At 40.9% G+C, this 23,136-nt stretch overlaps 1 protein-coding gene across 1 annotated transcript in view; it reads right to left on the bottom strand.

Moving 5' to 3' along the window:
* LOC131443881 (receptor-type tyrosine-protein phosphatase S-like) overlaps positions 1–23,136 on the bottom strand; it is a 68,228-nt gene that overhangs the window by 17,680 nt on the left and 27,412 nt on the right. The window contains exons 6-15 of the mRNA XM_058613977.1: positions 13,850–13,960; positions 8,794–8,808; positions 7,301–7,570; positions 5,904–6,283; positions 4,420–4,621; positions 3,549–3,685; positions 3,172–3,316; positions 857–1,174; positions 545–738; positions 376–405 (exon numbers count right to left, since the gene is read on the bottom strand). Of these exons, the coding sequence (XP_058469960.1) occupies positions 376–405; positions 545–738; positions 857–1,174; positions 3,172–3,316; positions 3,549–3,685; positions 4,420–4,621; positions 5,904–6,283; positions 7,301–7,570; positions 8,794–8,808; positions 13,850–13,960 (1,802 nt within the window). The remainder of the gene's footprint in view (positions 1–375; positions 406–544; positions 739–856; positions 1,175–3,171; positions 3,317–3,548; positions 3,686–4,419; positions 4,622–5,903; positions 6,284–7,300; positions 7,571–8,793; positions 8,809–13,849; positions 13,961–23,136) is intronic.

The raw sequence follows: 23,136 nt of genomic DNA, 5'->3' as shown, positions 1-23,136 counted from the left end.
TCTCAATTTGTTTACGCCATAGCTAACTCAAAACTTCCACCCCACTATTTTTTTTAAATTTTTTCCTCCAATTGGAGAATATATTGTTGTTGTGGGAAACCTTAGACTATAGTACTCTAGACCAAGCAAATGAAAAAGTTTAATCTCAATACTAATACTAATACTTTTGTAATAAGGGTTTTCTGTAAAGTGAATTCAAGTATTGTAATGAGGAATGTCAGTACTGACAAAACAAGTTAGTAATAAGAAAATTAACAAAAAGAAATCATCAAAAAGCTTAATCGCAGCTAATTCACTCTCTGAGTACAGACTTAATGGGTATTTTATGACTTAATTCATAAAACGAGAAGAGAATTCTGGGTAGTCTGCACTCACATATTGGGTTGAGTCGTCCTCCTCCTCCATCTTACCCCACAGACAGGCAGCGAGAGACAGATGAGAGAACGCGTGAGTCAAGGGAGCAAAGAGAGGGATGTTTAATGATAATAATAATAATGATAAATGAACAACATTTAATCATTTAAATACTCAGTTATTGTGTCACCTGAGACTCATCCAATAAAAGGTCTTTGATCCAGGGGAGGTTGCGCGATTCACCACTCCCGGCACGGCTGAAATGTACCTGGTACCCTCGGATCTGGCCTTGCTGTAACCTAGGCAACACCGATCGCCACGTAGCTCGAAGAGCCGAGGAGTTGAGTGGCTGAACATCCACCTGACGTGGGGGTGCACTAGGAACTGAGTGCATGCACACAAACCCACAAATGCAGAATTAATTGAGTGACCAGCGGTCCAGACAGTGAATATTCAACTCAATCAATATTGTTAAGGTCTGATGTACAGGTCTCATTCTTACCATCTTCATCAGTTCTGCACAGCACAGCCAGACTGTTAGGTCCAGTCCCTTCTGCAGTAGAGGCTGACATGGTGATGTTGTACCAGCTCCATTTCTCCAGCCCCTCTACCACTGTCTGCCCCTGTTGGGCCGGGACAGGAAGCCACTTAACTTCCCTGTCCTGACCTCCGCCTCCTGCCCCAGAAACTCTCTGATATCTGAGCGCATAACTTGCCAATTCCCCATGCTGGCCCTCGATTGGAGGCGGCCTCCAACTTACCCTCAGTGAGGTGGAGCTGGCACGCTCGCAGGAAACACCTTTGGGTGCAGCTGAGGGCTCTGATTGGACAAAGGGCAAGGAGGGCAATTGGCAAAGAGTTTTAGGAAGAAACCCAAGAGGATGGGATTGAAAATAGGGGAAAAACATGAGTAATGGGAGAGGCAATAAGGATGAAAAAAAAAAAAGCAACAATAAAAGTCTAAGATAAACTGAACTGAAAGCGATAACACAAGGACAAACATGACGGCAAGAAAAAGGGCACAACAACATAATGTAAAAGCATCATGTTAGGCTTAGAGCCTAATGAAATAAACCAGAGACAAGAGTATTGACCCTGAGTGGACAACTTAATTATACTAAAGGAGAATGTGTATCCAATACCCAGTGATTATATTTTATCCTTCGGCTGTAGCCAGTGGCATGAAAGGATTCCGATTTATTAATGAAAAACAAATAAAGTCTTTCTTTCTAAAGCAGGGCCACAGTTCACTGCACAGGAGCGCAGACAAACATACACATTTCACATCGCCCATGGTGGCGTAATCCTTGAGTCCTCTGGATAATAGAGTGGTCTGAAACTTTCCACTGCAGACTATAGGGGAAGATCTTGGGCTTCACAGAGTGAAGAGAAAATTGGAAAAAAAAAAAAAACCCAAAGAAAAACAGATCTCACACAGGGACAAAGGGATTTAGACAACACATTGAAAATAATAACACATGGTCTCGGCAAGGAAGGCACTCGGATGGATAGAAGGATGGATAGTCAGGCTACAATGATGAATGTGGTGACAGGTGAATCAGAACTCACAAACATGAGTTGAGGAAAAAAAAAAGCAAAGAAAAAAGTTTATGACCACAGATGAATTCCGACTCTCACTCCCCCAATATAGCGTTGCTTAAGGAACACACACATGCACGATGGCTGAGGTATCTGTGCTTGTGCGTGAATTCAGGGGTGCATTGCATTTGTGTGTGAGTGGGAGTGTAATAGTCCTTGCTGACGGGTTCAAGTATCTATCCACTCAGCCGTACAGCCACTGTTCAGTTGGCCTCAGGGGACAATCTAGATGTGCACCAAAGCTTGGCGATAACAAAGCGCACATAACCTCCCTGGGAAATGAATTCTGCTGCATGAAATAGTCTGCTTATCTGGCACCTTCCTTTTCCTAAACCCTTCCTCCTTCCTTGTGCCACCTCCCCCCCATGTACCACCTTGGTCACTCTTTCTTTTTGGATGTAAAGGGTGAAATATGACCATTAGGGAGTGTTTAGCCCATTCTGTGCTCCATTCTCAATCCGATCTGACCATTAAATCTTTGTATCTGTACTTGGACACAAACTTACCAGTGAAATGACACATAGCGCCAAAACCATAGGACTTCAGGCTCTTTCCTCAAACACATCGACATAATTCATTCTTTTCCTTGCACCATTTTCTCTACATATTCTTTTTTCTTCACGATGGCGGACATAAAATAACTCCAACAGGCAGTCTAACTTATTTCACTGCAGAGGTAAGGAGAGAAAATGAGACAAGGGAGAGAACGGACAAAATACACACGGGCTGACACTTACCTGTCAACACAGCAGACCAGCTACCATCTTTTAATGCTCAACACCACTGGCTGCTCGCCAGTAAATGGCAAACAGTTTCGCCCTTTCAAAGACATTAGACACTGATAGAGTGGAAAAAGTGAAAGGATGGTGAAGAAAAGGAATAGTGGAACATTAATCGGTGCTCCATCTCCATCTGTCATGATGTTTTGGCTGTGTAAGAAAGTGAGAGGCTGAGCGCGGGGAAGAAAAGCAGTTAAACAAAGATGGATGAGTGTGGGGGGTTGGTCAGATGGGTTGATAAACGAGATACATGGAGGGATGTGAAGATGGTTAGATGGTTTTCCAGGTTTTTCTTTTTACCAGGTCAGGAGCTCTGCACAATGTCATCTCATTTGTGCGTGTGTGCGATTTGTGTACAAAGATTAAAACACGGCACATGTGAATTTGAGGGCGACATTTGCAGGAAACACACTGCGAACTTGGTAAAATTGCAACATACTGGCTTGTGACGTCCTGTGCACCAGTTCATTGGTGAAGGCACCGATGCCTTTGCTTGAGATGGCAGCCAGGGAGAAGGAGTACTCGGTGTTTGCTTTCAGACCCTCCACTGTGTAAGAATTTCTCGGAGTGAAGGTCAGCTTCTCCTGTGAGACAGAGGAGCAGAGGACACGGGGACAGGCGGGGTGAGGGGAGAGACAATGAAAACATTAAAGGAGAGTCGGAGACAAGCAGAGATGAGACTTTCACCAGAGAGAGGTGTGCAGTACACTGAGGTTAATCTTTCTTTTACTTCTTCTTTCAACTGTCCTCCTATCCTTTTGTCTTAAGATGTTAAGAAATGCACTCAGGATACAGATTTATGGAAAAGGATCCTACCAAACTGCCAAACTTGACCGGTTTATAGAGCAGCTCATAGTTGACAATTCCCTCTTTCGTGTAAGCGGGTTCCCAGGTCAACTCGATGCTGGTGTCGTTCACTCTTCCAACTTTAAACTTCCCCGGCTGTCCTGGGACTGAGAGAGGGAGAGAGAGAGGACAACACACACTCACTGATCTCTCTGATCTAGAAGCATTTCTACAAAAGTCATCCTCAGTTTTTCCTCTGTTGTTTTGCAGTTAATGGTAATGAAGACCCACTTTCTTAATGACAGTCACTGATAAGGTCGTTTAAATGCAGTGCTCAGAATGTTTACCTGGAATAAGGTAAACCTTTTTTCACATTTTCACAACCCCTATATACTTTGTTTCATTTTTGCACACACTACATTTTACCTTTCATTTGCATTTTATTCCATTTCATCACTTCAACATTTTTATAAATTACATTTGCAGTATTAATCTTCTGTCTGACACTTCATACAAATTCCTAAATCATTTATCACTAACGTGGTGTTTTTTTGTTTTTGTTTTTTTTTTCACTCAAGCAACAAGCGTGTCAGAAATAATTAATGACCCAGAATTTATTAAGGTTTTAGACCGATCATCACCAATCACTTTTAAACTCACCTGTTATTTATGCTCTTTTAAATTGTTTTTTTTACGAAAGAGACATTGAAGAAATTCTTAGCTTGATACTATTTATACCTAATAATATACCTTATGTCTTTTTAAAGGCATTTCATGGTGAAACAGCAGCAGCTCAACATACACAGAAATGTGAACCCTTATTGTTACTGCACTGAAATGTGTTTTCATTTGATTACATCTTCACAGGTTTGTTCATTCACAATTTTTTCACTTCACTGACCTCCAGGCATGACTTTCACATGGACAGGGTCTGAGAAGGGTCCGTCTCCTACAGAAGTGAAGGCGAGGACTTGAATGGTGTACGTTTCTGAGGTTATGAGGTTCTGTATGGTCGTGATCACACTGTCCTGGACATTGTGAATCTGCCACTCATTCATTGGCCGGGACGGGTCCATGGTGTAGTACACACGGTAGCCTTTCACCTACACAGGAGCAGAGAGAGAGAGAGAGGAAGGTTTTCCATACTGGAGCTGATTGCTTTGAATGAAGTGCCATAATACCTTCTTCCACCACAACTAGATTTTTACAGTCACAAGGTCATGTATGAATTATTGTATTGTTTTAGTCCAGACGGGGCAGTGGAGTTAATTGTTCACTGTTTGTCAAAGGTCTTTGTCACAAACCGATGTTCTTCCATCTTTGTGTGTGTAATGTGCTTGACCTTGATAAACAAAGCGAGGGTTTAATACAAGAGGAGTGTCCTCAGATTGCACTGCATAAGATATAATCACGACACCCCGCCGCTACGGGATTTGTTTATGGGACGTTCAGAGTGTATGTAATCCCACCGCCATGCCAGTGCCTTTACATCCACCTCTCCAGTTATTATTCTTTAATATCTGTAATCCCCATATGCTCTCAAATCAGTCTTCGCTTTTATGAACCTTCTGCAGAGTTAGGTAGGATAGAGAAAAGCAAATGGGCCTCAAGAGGGAGTACTCTTAACTTAGAGCAGACAGTCCAATTACCATTTCCTTCTTTAGAATGTGGTGGGGGGGGCAGCAGGGGAGTTACAGGATGGAAAGCTCTGACAAGACACATTCCCTGCACAAGGACATGAACCTGCAAACTGGAATACAGCTCCCAATGGTAAATTTTATTAAGGCTTTATCGTTTTAACCCCATGTGGTTCTTGAAAGGTTGTCAGTCCGTAGTAAGTGAGAGCAAATAAAATTTCTGTTCAAATTTTATGTTGTTTTTATGTCTGCCTATTTATCATGGATAAGCAATACCTTTAATAAAAAGGCATGCATTACACTGCGATGCCATACGCGAATATACGGATATAAACAACTGTGTGTTATTCTACAGTATTTGGAAGCCAAATCATCTCACAAAGACATTTTATAATATTATTCTGTGTTAATAAAAAGATGATTTTACAGCAGCAGCCTTCACTAACAGGTGCACACGCGAGGAGAAACCATAGCTGACAACGACATTAGTGAGTTCACAGGGATTCAATTAAATGTATTAGTGCAGCCAAAACATCATTATATCAAAACATTATTTTTTGGGTAAAAGGGAACAAGCATCATTTTTAAACCCCATATTCAGAGGATGGAAGATGTCGCCTCAGCAAGAAGAGCGTGGACAGAACAAGAATGCCAAACAATGGAAAAAAAACAATATTAGAAAAATAACGTATATTCACTATTACTGGTGAGAGCAAATCGTAAATAGGCCATGATCTGTATCTGTCACCTGTCCATTGGGTTCCTCTGGCTCCTCCCATCGGACCATCACAGTATTCTGAGAGATAATGTGGGCCTGAACATTTCGAGGAGGACTGGCTGGCGCCTGCTCTCCTGTCCGAGCCTCCACACGAGCAGAGGGAGGGCCCTGACCGATGCTGTTGAAGGCAGACACTCTGATTTCATACTCCGTGTTGGGATACAGCCCCCCGATGCTGTAGCGGGTGGTGGTGATGCTGTCCACTGTCTCATATTTGCTGTCCGGCCCTTTGGCTCGGTACTGGATGATGTAGTAGGAGACCGGGTCGGGGTTGCCGGAGTCCCAGGTGATAGTCACACTAGTGGCGGTGGTTTCCGTGACGATGGGCGTGCCAGGAGGCTTTGGCAAAGCTTGGAATAAGGGAAAATGGAGAGAATTATAATTTTTATACTGTAGGCCTATATTTTAATTTCTTTGGCAGGAGCAAAACAACAACATAGTAACAAAAAAAACGTAGTTTAATGATGTCGTAAAGCAGCGTGGGATCATGGGAACTGTTGTCTTGTTCTCTTGTCTGGTCGATGTGTATGTTTACTGGGAGAGATGCAGCAGCAGAACGTGCAGCAACCAGGAATGCATTGTCATGATCCAGTAGTGACAAATAGACACATTAAAAAGAAAAACTAACGATAACTATTGCCAAATATTTCCTTCCCCGCTCTGATGTTTCATAGGGCAGTTTGCTCTGAAAGTTACGGCACGCAGAGTGAAGCAGAAGACATAATTTAAAGGCGACCAAGATGAAATGGTCTGTTCCCTTGAATGGAAATATGGATTTCTTTGAATATAAATGTGTTCACTACTCAACAAATTGACTTTTAGATATTTGAATGTCAAAAAGTTACATACTGTATTATATCTTTCCATTTAGTTAAAATGATTTTCATTTTGCAGAAATGGAAGAAAAACAACTATACTTATTACTATTATTTTGAAGGGTACAATCACTTGTTGTCTCTTGAGTTGTGAAGGCTACATAGTTTCTCCAACACACTTGGAAGATAAAGGCGGGGTGAGGGCTATTTAGCTGCAACATGCAACTTCACCAAAATGAGTTATGCTCAATTTTACACAATGCACCTTTAAAAGTCATTCATTACAATGTGTGCTCTCACATTCAGTGTGTGCAATTACAATAAAGTTGACTAATACAGAGTCAACTTTATTGGCTCTAACTTAATACAAAACGTGGACGATAAATAATTTACATTTACAGACGTGAAATGTAAACATGCATTTATGAATACAGAGGAAGCCAATAAAACAGAATCTATTCATTAGTCAGCAACAAATGAGACATTTTATTCAGGTCCCTTTCTCTCGCTCTAGAGGCAAAAATGATTAATTGTGTTATAAGAGCGTCTTACTCTTCACTAAGACCTGAGCAGTGGCCTCGAGGATACCCAGGCTACTCATGGCCACACAGGTGTAGTTTGCAGACTCGCGAACACTGTTGAGTTCCAGCACGTTCCGCCCAATCGGCATTTCGTCCTCCGGGGTCAGGTCCTCGCTGCCCAGCATCCATTTCACGTAGGGCATGGGCGAACCCACAGCCACACAAGTGATGTTGACGCTCCCTCCTGGCATGATCTCATGGTTGGAGGGGAGGATGGAGAAACGAGGGGGCACACGGCGCACTAGGAAAGGAGAGTTGGGGGGGAAAAGGAGGAGGGAGGCGGGGGTTTGGGGGGGTGGGGGTGGGGCAAAGGGTGGTGGAGGAGAAAAGCGGGGAAGGGAGTGAGGAGGAGAAAGCAAGAGAGAGAGAGAAGAGGGAGGTGAGGGAGTAAGGTGGAGAGAAAGAGAGAGATTGTGAGAGAAAGAGAGAGAGGTTGAGAGAGAGAGGTAACAGGAAGGGGGAGAATGAACTTCAGGGTTTTTTTTTTTTTTACAGAAAAATTACAAAGGGATATTTCAAGTTTCGTCCCAATTACTTTATGGTACTGATGAGTCCAACAAAAAACACAAATCTTGTGTTGAGCTCAACCAATCAGAGTGAGCTGCCTACTCAAAATAATAAAGTGACAAACTCTTGAGTATCATTTCAACCAGGACATGACACCTATAGTCAGTTTCTCTTTTTTTTTTTTCCATTTTTTGTTTTGAAAATGTATTTTTATCATATTTCCAAATCCAATCAATGAGTAAACATGCTAAACCAGAAATGTCAGTGATACATTTCACTTTAATTTCTGTGCCTTGATGTGCTTTTGCTGTAGATGGGCTTTGTGCGTGTGAGTGTTCTGTAAAGCATCGTGGGATGGATCAATAGGCCCAGTCTGCTCTGTGTGTCTCCATGAGTAAAAAGTAGAAAATGACACCCAGTGCTGCAGGAGTGGCAGCATGCTCGACTGTACAGTAGAGGGAGAGACTGAACTCATAGGTTACTCGCATGCCTGGGTGACTCAAGAGGGATAAAAATGGTGGAGAAAACACAAAGAAGAGAACGAAGAACTGAAGACTGAGAAGGAGACAGAGAGAAGCGAGACAAGAGTGGAGACACTGGAGAGACAGGTTGAGGCAAAGGCGGAGGAGAGACAGAGAGAGAGGGAGAGATAGAGAGAGGCAGCTCTGCTTCTCTTCCAGACAATGACAGGCAATGTAGCAAAGGACAGCCACATTGTACAACAAAATACTGTACAATACATAAGATTTGTAAGTGATACAGTGTGTCGTCGGATGAGTTGGAAATGTGGACAGGAGTGAATCGAGGGTTCTAATAAGGTGTCGTGGTAAATACAGAGTGATCATTGGACACAGCAAAGAACACCAAGACAGCATGAAAGAGGAAGAACAAGTGCGAGCAAAAAGAGAGATATGTGAGGTAGTATGTGCATGTTTATAAGTTAGTAAACTTATGTACATGTGTCTGTCGCTCCTACACATCAGGTTGCAGACAGAATGCAGAAGAAGAAGAGAAAAAAGGGGAAGGGACAGGAGGGGAAAAGACAGGGGAGTGGAGATAAAGAGAGGATTAGAAGAGGGTTTCGGGGTAGGAGGGAAAGGGGGGAAGAAAAGAGAAGCGAGGAAGAAGAAAACACATGGATCTATTTTAAAACATGGCTGTATACCAGACTCAGGCCCATTCAGAAAGTAGGCTTTTAAAAGTAAGAACCGAAAAAAAGAAAAAAGAAAAAGAAAACAAAACTGGTAAAGATTGCGTGTTGAAAGAACAGAACAGAGAAGAAGTGGATACCCCAGGGTCACAACACAGGAAACAGAAAAAGACAGAGAGAGAGAAACAGACAAACATCTCTGGATGAAAGGAGAGAATGAAAGGGAAAGCAGACAGAAAGCAGAACCATTGTCGGAAAACTCAGCTCAACACTCGCTTATGTGTGTAACAAAATAGCAAAAACAAAAAAAGAAGTTACTCTACAACCCTACAATAGCAAAACAATAAAACTGCAAGGTTTATTTATGTGCCACTTCAGCAGCACGTCTTCTTATATATAATTAAAAGCAAAATAAAATATAAACAAATAATAATAATAAAAAATAATATATATATTTATGCTGCATAACCTCCACTCCTTAAATGTGTATCATCATTACTTGGAATCTTCACAGGCAACATCCCCCTAATCACAGAATCTAGAGACAATTGGATAGAAGTTAACATTTTGTTTTGCATGATTTCAACAATTTAAAAAAAATAATAGTTGCCATGTTGCCACTATCATTTCATGAATAACAGATCAAGTGCAAAGCATCTGGGATACTTGTAGAAAAACAAATAAAAAAAAAAACAAAGATTGGAAGATACCCAGAATTGGATACAGAAGTTGAAGACAAGAAAGAGACAAAGAGACAAAAAACAGGTAGATCTGTTAGAAACAGACATGGTTATGCAGGCATCTCCTCCTCTGATCATGCTGGAGACAGACAGACAGACGGACTGACAGACAGACAAACAGACATCAGTGCATCCGTGGCAGCTACATGCATATACAACAGGCACAGCAGGTGCAATGCAACATGACAAGTATCAGCTTAATTCAGTCATTAGTTACTGACTGGACCGACATAAACACAGCAGAACAGACTGAAAAAGGCAGTTAATTAAGCATATGGATTAGTTTGGTAACATGAGCAACAACAGGATGAAGGTGAAGCCCTAGGATGACGGTCAAATGATCGGAAACATGAACCGTATTCTAGAAAAGAAAATGTGTATCCGTCGTGACCATCATGAGACTGAAGTGTTCACCGGTGAGACAAAGCCGAGCACTCCACAATAACGTGAGCTCACAAAGAGGAATAATCCTTCACATGCTCACGGAGCCTCTGGCTTAAACTTAATCAAGCCAGGCTGCATCATACCGCTGCACTTTCCATACATTTGTGAGAGCGGCAAGCTTCAATCTTTATTAACGGAGCAGCGGAGCTATCATTAGGCCTGTCGTCTGCAGGGAGTCTGGAGGCTACAGACTGAAGGAACCTTGGCACAGAGTAAGGATTACCGCTGTATCTCTGCACCGCGCTATATAAGCGCTCATGCCCATCATCGAACTGACATTTACACAGCACCATCCTGTCCCACTCAAGGACACGGCTTTCACAAACTACTGAAATAAGAGCGAATCATTAAGGTCCCCTCGATTTCTAAAAATGTGAAAGTATGCGATTCATTTCAGTCAGCGTTTGGAGGAGATGACAGCCGAGGTCAGTGAGACACGCTGGTTATGTTGCAACAGAGTTGGCATATAATGATAATACAATGTGAGATTGAAATATTCAGATACTTTACCAAGCAATGCCCTACTGGGTCATTTATTTTAATATGTTTATATGCGTAATTACACAAAATGTGTCTTGACAGGCATGTGGAATTTGTATCAGTGGCGGTTGCTGGTGTTTGACACAAGGGAAGATCATTTCAGGCCCAGTTATCTACTAAAATTCTGCAAATGAACAACTAGAACAAGGAAATGCGATAATCATGTCAAACTGAAATGTATTTATCTGTTATTTGACTGAGGCAGAAAAGGCTCGGCTGTTGGCTCGCCTTTCAGACACTTCCTCCAATCATGATGCAGAAGCCCAGCATTTGTCTGTATGTGTATATCTATATATATATATATATATATATATATATATATATATACATACATACACACATATATGTGTATGTATATCTACATATATATGTATATATATTGGATTTAGTATAATATGTATGATATTAAATCTAATTCATGTGTCAGACTGAAAGATTTGCCTTTGTTTTATTCATATTCTGCAAAATTAAACAGAGCCTGTCTCCACAGGTGCTCTAGTTCCAGCCCACGTCTTTTTTTTTTTACACAACACAGTGTGTGTGAGTGTGTGTGTGTGGCACCAGCAGTCACACACACACACAAAACAACAACGCGTTGTTCCACACCAGAATCAACTTTTAATTTCTACAATTTGTCTTTAAAGCCCTCGACAGTCTGGCTCGTCAAAAACGCAGCAGCTCCTCTTAGTCCCTGTCTGTCTTTTAATACCAACGCTCACAGAGCTTTTTCCGTTGCTGACTAAATTAAATAGTCTCCCGTCCCACATTAGGTCTTCTGTTACCATTAATGTTTTCAAATTCAATTAAGCCCTAGGTTTTTTAATCTTGCTATGATTGATTTATGATTCTTGATGCCGTTTGCTTCCACATTATCTGGATTCATATGTGATATTTGTACTTGTTTTGTCTCGTTTTTATCTTGTCTCACACTATACGCAATTTATAATCACACTTATTATATTAGTATTTACCGTTAAAGCGATCACTCGGAAAGACAGTTAGAGGCAACGCAATATTGTGCTGATTTTCTACCACACAGTGCACAGCCTCAGTCTGCTTAACAGACGTCATTCGATGAGATTAAAAATAACATCATAGTAGGAGTCTGAAAAACCAGTACATTTGCCAATTTATTTGGAAAGCACTACAGCTACTGGGGATCTCTATTACTTGGCAGGCCGACCCGTGGTGTAAATTCTTGACTCAGTCGTGCAGCATTGGCTGACCAATGGTGTCATTTGATCGGTCATTCAATCAGTCAGTCAGCGGCTTTCTCGCTTACTTCTACTGTTGAGGCTCATTCATAAACAGCAAATTACGAGCAGATGTCCTACAATGAACATATTGCTGAAGTAAAAGCACCTATTATTATTATTATTATTATCGTCATCATATTAGCATAAGTGTAATAATGCATATTAGCATAATTTAATATGCGACTGAGCTCTAAATAGAAGCCATGCGATAATGCTAAATACTAATTGACATTGTACAATCCCTGAATTGAGTCTATATTAATATTGATCTTAACATAACAGACAAGTTAGTAGCCACGCCAGAGTGACGTCGTGAAAGTAAAGTGAATATGTACTTTTATGCTGTAAGTCACGCTGTAGTTTAAGTGTTAAAATAAAAGTAGGTCAAATTTGTACTGAAGTCCAGTGCTTGTGATGTGATGTTTCTTGCCATATTGAGTTTATGCCATGAATTCAGCCGAATAACAACAAACCTGCAAAACACAATGGCACGTTCACATGTGACTTCAAGTGCAAAGATTTCACTCAGTGCAACAAGTGCAGGATTAGGAGCAGGTGTGATGCGCAGGGACAAAAACGTTACACACGATGACACAAAGGCCCAAAAAAAGAGAAGTAAATAAAAAAAACAGTAGCAAGACACGACAAGACAGACAAGTTCAATAATATCACAATGCGAGCATATCATTAGGCGTGAACACACACACTGTGCCATGCTCCTGCGTCGGTCCGTCACTCAACACACATGCAAGCGGTGCTCCTTTCTCTTTCTCTCTCACTCCTTCCATGCAAACATCGCCTCTTTTTAATCTTCCAATTCTTGGGTCTCCATGACAACAGGATCATACCATGCAGAAAACAGTGATCAGGGAGTGAGGGCAATACCAAGGATTCTGCACACAAGGCCTCACAATGCAGTTAATGCACTCTGCTGCATAGGCAGACCACTTCATCACCTTAGCAGCTTTAGAAAAAAATCCACTCTCTTCATTTTGGAGACAAAAACCATTTCTTTTCAAATCTACTCCAGTGTCCTTTTAAAATGTGTCATTTTTTTTTTTTCCCTTTTTTGTTTCTCTCTGTTTCAATAAACTGAAGCTTTCTGAAACAAAGGAGTAACAAAAGAAAAGAAAGAGCACACCAACCTTCTCGAAGCTCTGAGGGATGGAAGGGGGTTGATGCAGAACACAATGACGTGAGGGGGGGGGAGAGAGAGAACGGGGAAACACAGAGAGAATAAAAACGGCCAGCGCAAAGCCACTCACTCAACTGCAACCCACACACACACACACACACACACACAACAACCACACACCGCAAACAAACTTCTCTGATATACTACAACTCGTAAATTTTAACATTGGCTGTGGACTTTCAGATATTAGCTCATAATAAGCCATCGCCCACTGTCCAGAGGCTACAGACAGTTAAACACGGATCATGTGGGTAAAGAGATGCTGTTGAATAAACCAATTGAAGAATCAATTATCTACTGATTCTGATAATTTTGTCAAATGTTATCTTCGTATTCCTATGGTAGCTCATCGTTTGTGCCTCGAGTACAGAAACCATTTTAGTAGACAGATCAGCAGTGTCTCCATGCAGTTAAACTGAGGTGCGCCCCCCAAATTAGGAACAGTGTGAGTCCACTGAGGGGAGCCCGCACCACCGTTTAAGGTGGACTTGTTAAAGGTGGTTGTGAGAAATGCCAAAACAACAGTGTCAACATTTATCGTAGACAATGGATGGGTTAGTAATACTCGTTTTAAGAGCACACTTACAAGAGAAAATACATAATTCATATCAAGAGCACCTTAACAATAGTGAATTTTTGTGTGTGTGTGTGCGTGCGTGCGCACATGTGGTCTGTACTTAGGTCCTACCTCGCACGTATAGGTTTGCGGGAGAGGAGTAGCGTACACCTTGTGAGTTGGTGGCCACACACTCGTACTTCCCTTGGTCTGTTTCCTCGCTGTTCTCAATCTGTAACGCTCCTGCGAAAGAAAGACAGACAGAAAAACAAATGTTCAGTTGAGTTTGTTCTTCAGCTTCGGATCTCGGCCCTCTAATTTGATATCCCTGCATTTTATGATTATCACAAAATGTATAATTTCAGTAGTTAAATTTCAGTAGTAATACTGAACTGTGAAGATTTCCACCTGGATCAAGAAATACTATTACTAGATACCAGTGTTGTGCTAGTTACTGAAAAATAGTAAGTCGTTACAGTTACTAGTAAAAAAGTAACTCAGTTACTTAAACCAAAAAGTAATGTGTTACTGAGTAAAACGTTTTTCCAATGCTCCCATTAAATAAAGGTTGATTGATTGAGTTCCCTCTGGCCCTCATTTCAATTCTGTACTGATGCTGAATAATACAAACTGTTGATTAAAACAACCGTTTCAATTCATTTGCATCCACATCACTGAATCTAATCATCCAAGCAATATGATCACAAACCTCGACACAAACACCAAAGTATTTTTTCAATGCCTATTTATTTCAGTCAGGCCATAAAGTCTTCCATACACTCCACTACATATCTGAGGGGAAAAAACACGTGTTTTTATCTGTAAAATTGTACCATTGGACTCTTGGAATAATAGCCTGATATTGCTAAAAGAGATCCAAATCAACAATTAAACATACCGTACTATTGTTTTATCAAGTTGTGCCTGGCTATGAGTCAGTCTTCAGAACTCCAACCGCTACTGCTTGGGTGGAGTGGGTGTGTGCTCGCTGCTGTGACTCTCGGTCTCGGATGCTGCGTTAGCTACCTTAGCTGCTAACTTTGTCGAAGCATGCCGCTCCTCCGGGTGCTTCAGCAGATTGCTGTTGCTGTTGTTCGCCGTAGAAAGTATTTTTGAACCGGGAAACAGTCTACAAGTTACCGAAATGTTGTTTTCCCCTCTGCTCTCCAGTTGAAAATAATGTGAACACCTCCACGAGGAGAAACTTATCTTCCCCTTCTCGCTCGCCATCATGCCGACCTGTCCAGTCCTCTTCATGGCGCGTGTTTGATTACGTGTAACGGCGTTACGTGACGGCGTTACTAATAACGCGTTACTACCCAACACTGCTAGATACCCATATAAACTTTGTCTTCACATGAAAGAAAGTGGTTTAGTTCTGCTTGAATTGGCTGGTTAGCTCTTACACTTCCTCCTACACCTCTATCTCAACAAGCAAAATGGAGGAAAAGGGCTAAGTAGTAGGAGCAAGGGGTGAAATGGGATTGAGTCTTAAGCTGAGGTGAAAGATAGCGGCCCATTACTGGATTCTTCCCAAAGCCTTCCCCTTCTTCCCTTCTACTCTCACTGGGCTCATGAAAAACTAATAAAAGCACTTCAGTTAATGACAGCTCCCTTCTAAAAATGTAACAATTGATGCTGGAAGTTAGTTTTAGCTGCAAGTCAACATTTGCTGCTAGGGGAAATGTTATTTTCTGGGTCTCGAGACAACTCTTAGTCACACACCTAGGTACTTTTACTCCAGGCTTTACCTGCACGAATGTCACACAATGAAACTAAGATGTCTTAACTTTAAATGCAGAAAATTCACTCCAGAACATACTGTAATGACACTGCTGGAAACCAAGCTGCCTTGGCAGAGGCTTCTCTGGTGTCATTTCAGAGGCGTTCACCGCCTGAGCTGTCATGTGTGCCAGTACTTCTAGTATTTCTGGCTGAACCCCAACAACAAGCCCTGTCCTAGAACTGCAAATATCAACTAGCCCAGGTGCAACATGTGGATTTATCCCTGTAAGTGCACAGAGAGGCTTTTTAAAATTGCACTTCACACACAGGCTTCAATGAGAGCGAGAGAGACACAGAGGATGAAAACAACAATGACAATGACTTGGAATATTTAAAGACAGATTTTGGCATATGCCTGCTTTGACACCAGAGACAAACACTGAGCTGGTGCAAAACAGAGTCACTGCAAACATTATTTCTCTGGAAAATGTGAGAGTTTAAAACATTGCCTAATTGTTCCTCACTATTTTTAAAATCATCAATTTCTTTTTCCAGTTTTCAGGCGATGATCTCCAATGAGAGCCAGAAGTGTATGCTCTAAAAAGGTTCAATTTAGGGCTGCAACAATTAATCAATTACCTTATTATTATATAAACAGACGTGCCAAACACGCGGCTGTGTCTGTATCAGATCGTCTGTGACAGAGACATCTGGCTTGTGAGAGATGTATGGTGAAAAAAGAGGCTATAGTGTCTCACATTTTTTAACATGAGCATAGTACAAAGTACAAATATAACTACAAAGAAAAATACAAATATAACTACAAAAGTAGAAACAATTATCATATGATATAAGCTTTTAATTATACATTAACTAACAGTTGTAGAGATATAAGAACAACTGAATATGGTCTTTTGCGTTTCTAAAACGGCCAACAAATAATCAACAACAAAAAAAAACATATGCAGATGAATCCACAATGAAAATAGTTTCATGTTTTATTTCATGTTTATATCTCAGGGTTTGTTGTCACATAGTGTATGTTTTTTTTATAGAGTGTATGTATATTTACATAGAGAAGAGGGAAGAATGCAAATATGCTGCAATGATAAAAATCAATATGCTAATTATGATATTACGTGATCTGGCAGCATTTAGCAGCCTCTGCAGACTTTAGCTACTTTCCATTGAAAAAAAAGGGTGTGAACAGCATTTCCACATCCACAACAGTTTTTTTTATCAACATTCTCAGTTTCACACATTGATTCTTACACTGACCAGCCAATAAGCTTTGACCTTGTGTTGTCTCCACTCTGCACCAGCTACAGTATGTCTCACAAAAAGCCAACAGAAATGCCAATAGTGTCAATATGAAAACGTTCTTCAGAACTTCTTTCCAAAAAGCCAAGACAAGTTTTAAAAAATTTTAAAATGACTTTTCATGGACATGGATGATTTCTAAAGGGCATTTGTATGGTTTTCTAATGCATCAGCCTCACTGTTGAAAGTTTCCACCTTGCAGCAGATCCACAACTTTCCCTCACGGCAACAACCCAACGATGCTCTTTAACTCCTTTACTTCCATACCACAATCACACGCAACACTTGTCAGGTTTTGTTTCTTTTGTTTCACATGATGCTATTCTTGCTGCCTTTTTTTTTTGCTTTTTTGTTTCCAAACAGCCGTTGGAATTATGAGCAGTGTTTTCTTCTTCTACTTCTTCTTCCTGTTCTGTCATATATCTCATCTAAAACTGACATGGAGCCTGAGGGAGACACACACACACACACACACACACACAACCATGGACTACACTAACAGAGAACAATGAGGCAACTCGAAACGAGCACACACGCACGAACGAACCCACAAGCACAAACAAGTGTGTAGATAAACAGACGTTCCAAACATGTGTCCGTGTCTGTATCAGATCGTCTGTGAGAAAGACATCTGGCTTGTGAGAGATGTATGGTGAAAAAAAGAGGCTATAGTGTCTCACATTTTTTAACATGAGCATGGTGGAAAAATAGAACAAAGTACAAATATAACTACAAAAGTAGAAACAATTATCATATGGCATAATTATCTTTTAATTATACATTAACTAAGAGTTGAAACTATTTCAGTGCTGCAATAAATGCTACCCCCTATGTTGGTTATTTTGTGGTGATGTGCATCGTTTTTGACGATCATATACAGTGATTTGCTCTTTTCTCGGTTGTTTGTCGCCGTAAAACTGGATTTTAAGATCGGGCAAAATGACACACAAATGACCTGTCATTCTGGACTCTTCTGACTTTTTTTTAAGACCAAGCAATACGACAATTAATCAATGAAAGAATATACTTTCAAAAAAGAAAATAATGTGCCTTTACAATGAGGTATTTCAAGAGTAAATATAATTGACTTAAAATATGCAATGATTAAATGATTACACAAGTGGTAAATTACTTATTCCTTAGCATAGATGCTTATTCCACCTGGGTTCTTTAGTTTTTGGATCTTTGTGCAGCATTTGACACGATTGATCACCATATTCTTATTGACCGACTTGAAAATCATTTTGGCATCTCTGGCTCAAATCTTACTTGTTTTAAATCAAATCTGTCTTACGATAACAACACATAAGTGTTCACTTAAGTATGGGGTGCCTCAGGGATCTGTCCTTGGACCACTACATTTCTCTTTGTACATTTCACCTCTCAGTCGTATCATGTGGAGTTATGGAATTCACTTCTATTGTTACGCTGATGATAAACAGATGTACGTGCCTGTAAATGCTCATGATAACTCTCAGATCAAAAATCTAGAGGTTGACAAAACAGAATTTGCTGCTTATTGGTCCAGCTAATCAGAATCACCAGTATGATAACTGTCATGGTGGACAGTTTGTTTTCAAGCTGTAAATTAACTCTCTCTCTGTCTCTGTCTGTTTTTTCTGTCTCTCAGGGCATAAGGAGAAAGAAAGTCATGCAGTGTCAGACTCCTCCCATCTTTGATCAACTTTAGGATTATTTAATACTCTGCAATCCTCTAAATTCTATTGGATTAATTAATTTTCATCGCGGTCTGTGCTCCTCCAGACGTCCACAGCGGTTGGTGGCTTTGTTCTGTTTGGCAGCATCTTGGGTTGCCAAATTCTTCATATGAGACCAAAATCTGGCAAAACCTGCACCATTGTGACCGTGAACCACCCACAGCTGTGCGATGACGCCATCTTGCGACCATCTGCCTCTCTTCTATTACCTTCTGTCACAATTTCCGCTATTTTCTCCATTTTGTATTTCTGCGATTTAGAGGAGTCTACTCTTTGTAAATGTGATGTTTTGTTTGTAATCCGCTAAACTTGCTTCCGTACATGTGACACCTACTGCCCGTCTGTCCGTCCTGGTAGAGGGATCCCGCCTCTGTGGCTCTTCCTGAGGTTTCTCTCAGTTTTTTTCCCCCATACAAGGACACAAGAGGTTTTCCTCACTCGACGTGAGGGTCGAGGGTGTCTGGGTGTCACTTGCTGCACAGACTGTAAAACCCTTCGAGGCAAACTGTGTTTGTGATGTTGGGCTATATAAATAAAATTGACTTGACTTGACTTTGCACGACTGCATAAACACTTAAAAAGCTCAGGGGAGAAAATGTTTTACTCCTTCCAGAGAACTGGGGCACGCAACTATGTGTTTTGTGTTTGTTTGAGTGTGTTTAGTGAGCTGGTGCCATGCTAGCTGAAGCTGTCATCCATTTGCTTCTGTCTTCTGCAGTTATATAAGAGGAAAACAGCTCTTTGCCCTCCTCTTTTCCCTCTGTTTCTTCCAGCTCTCATTTCCCAGTAGTATGGAGCATAGCTGGGAAATACACGCTGAGTCTCCACTGAAGGCAGGAGGGGAAGCATCAAAAAGATCCACTTGTGAAGAGATGGAGCTGGACAGGGGAATTTCTACAAATTGGAGCTTGTTTGACAGCTGGAAACAGCTCATGTGGCTAAACCTCAGCGCACATTTAAAATCGGGCAATTGAAATCTTCTTTTATGCAAAACATGCCAGCACATTACTCAGAGAAAGACAGGTGATCTATATACAGTATGCACACAGAGAGGCCAAAACACACTTACGTAAAGACACAAAGCAGACAGATAACTGGCAGTGAGCAAACACAGTGAAAGTCGGCACGGGAAGCACATTAAAAAGCGGCGTGGAGGGAAAGTGAAAGATAACATAAAAGAAAAAGGAGAGGCAGAGCAGTCGTAAGCTGGTGACAGAGCCAGAATGAAATGTGACGAGTAAATTGAAACGCTGTGTGGATGGTGTATTGTGTCTGCCGATCTGAGAGTCGGCCGCTCAGATGACAGCAGATACTGCCGTGCTGATCACTCTGCCAGAACTTCTGGGTCACATAGATCACCTGGATCCACTTCTCCCATGAGGTGAGACATTAACTTGTAATTAGGACGGGACACTATACCAACAATCAAGACAGATGGGCTCGACTTTTATCACAGTTCATTAACTTAATAGATTTAAGAATAGGCTGTGCGGGATTATACCAACTCTTTTCATTTGCACCTTATTATTTATTTTTTTAAATTTCAGAACACAATAACATGATGTTATTTTAGTGTGACGTAGTGACTTGAAATAAGTAGTTATCGGTAAAAATCTTTTTTTCTGTGCCTTCTAAGTTAGCACCTTGAAAACAATGTCACACTGTGAAACACAGATGTGTATATATATATATATATATATATATATATATATATATATATGAATATATTTTTTTCTTAAACCAAACCATCAATCTGCAGAAGGATTTGTCTGTCTCAACAGTTAAAGAAGTCCTATTTTGAAAAACAAAACCTGGATTTTTTTTATCTTTCCTGCTGCCGTACAGACAAACAACCCAAGACGTAAATAGCAGCAGACATGTTTGATGATTTTCTGAAGACTGAGTCTACCTTCACACATCATCGTACATCTAATGTTAACGCATGTCAGTGAAGTGTAAAAAAAATACCTGTTGGTTGCAATAAATGTAGACACAACACAAGTATCACTATGTAATATACTATCCCATGTGTCTTTACAGCTGTTTTGAAGAAGCTAAACAATGTCCTCAATCATTTCCCTGTTTTCTTTCAAATAGAAGGGGCCTAATCTGTGAGCATTTACCACAACCTTTGATCACATCACAGTTTGTGGCCGAGACGGGTCCATCCATTACCCAGTAGTCAACCTTGGGGTTCCATATTGCATGCCATCTGTTAGAGTGCAGTCCTATGAAGGCTATTAAGTGCTTAGGTAAACTCTCCAGATCTCAGTCCCAAATGTCAGCCACAGACAGATCACTTGTCCTGTTTCTCCTCACGTACATAAAGCAGATGGCATGGAAAAATAGATGGCTGCCTTGGCGGAGACATAAAGATGTCAGTAAAAGTTCAGCTCCACGCTGCACCATATGCTTCGACTACCCCAAGAAACTGAGGGCATGTGCGCGCAGCTTTTATCTATATACACACGGAGCCGGTGGGCATCGTTTGGACGGTCACCTGCGGTGGGAGGACACTGCGGGTGATGGATTATTATGGGCTGTGAAATGGCTAAGAGTCATCTTTTGTAGGATTAGAGTACAGTCATTCTCGACATCATTTGTCATCCTGACCCGCGTGCGAGCCAAAAGATATTTCTTACCACTCAACGGAGGCCGAAGCGACAGGGAGAAAACAGTGTTTGCAGCTCAAAAGAGATTCATGGCCGCGATCCAAACAGAACTGGATGATGTCTACTAAATCAGAGGCATTGCTTGGGAGGTACCCCATTAAAGCGATCTTAAAGGACTGTTTCATCCATTGCACATCTCTGTGCTATTTTATGCCTAACTCACTTGTAATTGATTTTCTTCAAGTCATTTCACTGCAGCGTTTGGCTCATTATACAGTGCATGTTGTTGTTGAGCTTTTGCGATGCTTTTGGTGATTTGAAAACCTATTAAACCCTGGCCTGAATCGCACCAACCTATTTGTCTTGCTACTGTTTCACTGATATGTGATGTGGACAAAAATAAATAAAGCACTCGTGTATCAATGACATGTGCGTGTGTGCGTGTCTGTGTGTGAGTGACGCCCTAAAGAGCAGACAAGTAAAACGTACTATGATAGGTTAAAGTTACAGTATAATTTACAATTTAAACAAAGATCTTTTAAGATGTACGTATACTTATCAAGAGAGAAAAGAGTAAACACAATGCATGGGGACGTTTGACAGCATCTGCGACTTTGTTGCTAAGGAAACAAAGCATTTTTCATATGATTCATATGGAAACATATGGAAAAAAAACAAGATTCTATGTTTATCTTACACAGTATTGCTTTTGCTGCATCCATGCAGCAGCAAAGCTGGTCCTATAACACACTTTCCACACGACCACTGCAGATATTTTACAGAGGCAATTACACACCGGGCTTGTATATATCACAGATCCACGTTTCCATTTTTTACACACCAGTAGGTTATTGGAAATTATACTAGGAATGGGTGAGGAATCTAATCTCTGCAGAGAACACGGCCTACAGCTAAGAGCAAATGGAAGCTCTGTCAAGCACTGAATGTTGGATGTTGGATAGGAGTTTTATCCTTCTTCCTAAACTGAAAAAAACAGGTAAGGGATTGATTAAACGGTGTGTTTGTCGACTTCTAAAAACACAAAGCACCTCATCATCTGACGTTCTTGACCTTATGTTAAATTATCTCTGAAAACATGATTTGGGAAAGTTAACACCGTAGCAAGCCCATCCATAAATGTGAAATTAACAACATAAACAATAATTGTGGCTGACTGGTTTTTATACACTGGCTTTTATACGTGTTTGTGTGTTATTTTAATTGAACTATAAATGACGAGCGGTTTTATTCAGGCCTCCCTTGTAAACACAACACCTTCATTTCCAATTCTACCTTTTTTTCCCTTTTTTTTCCCTTTTAATCTGGGCCATGCACTTTTCCATAATATATGGTGGTACAGCCTACATTTGCATTTTGAAGACCCAGTCAGTAGTTTCTGGCTTTAAGTCAGCTGAGGACAGTGTTTACATTGATTTGTTGTTCTACTAATTACAGCTGGTAAAAGTCACGCCTGGAAACTAGAGTGAGGTTTTTTCTCCCTCTATGTAAAATCAGAGTCATATAAATAACCACACAGTGTGATAAATCTGCCTTTGTTTCAATGGTGAACTGTGCAAGGCGAGACTGGGGGAAGCTTGACAGGCTTAACAACTGTAACTAAGGGTCAGAACACAGTGAACTGTCACTTCTTGAAAATCCTCAAACTTGAAAGTGTGCAAATCATTAAATGTGTTCCAACTGCATCGCGGCAAACTCTGACTGGGGAGTCACCGACACGCGGCTGACAGAGGGCACTGGTGATCAGTGAGGGATATTGGCTCACAGCAGAGAGATATCAGAGCTGGCACGATTGGAGGGAGCACAGAGAATGTGGATGAAGCAACAGCATAATGGTTTCGCCTCACCATCACTTTCAATTCCCCAGAGGAGAAGCTGAGAGAGAATGTCTAAGAAATACACGTCTGCCTACTCCACGAGACACAGTAGCATCTACACGGAAGAGCATAAACAAAACTGAATAAAGTGGGTAAGCTCGAGATGTGATTCTTTTCTGTATCAATTCCTTCATCTGTCCCTCCTCTCT

Source organism: Solea solea, chromosome 1 (assembly GCF_958295425.1).
Source record: "Solea solea chromosome 1, fSolSol10.1, whole genome shotgun sequence".
NCBI lineage: Eukaryota > Metazoa > Chordata > Actinopteri > Pleuronectiformes > Soleidae > Solea > Solea solea.
The sequence above is the reverse complement of the archived record's forward strand: the minus strand, read 5'-3'. Positions and strand labels throughout refer to the sequence as shown.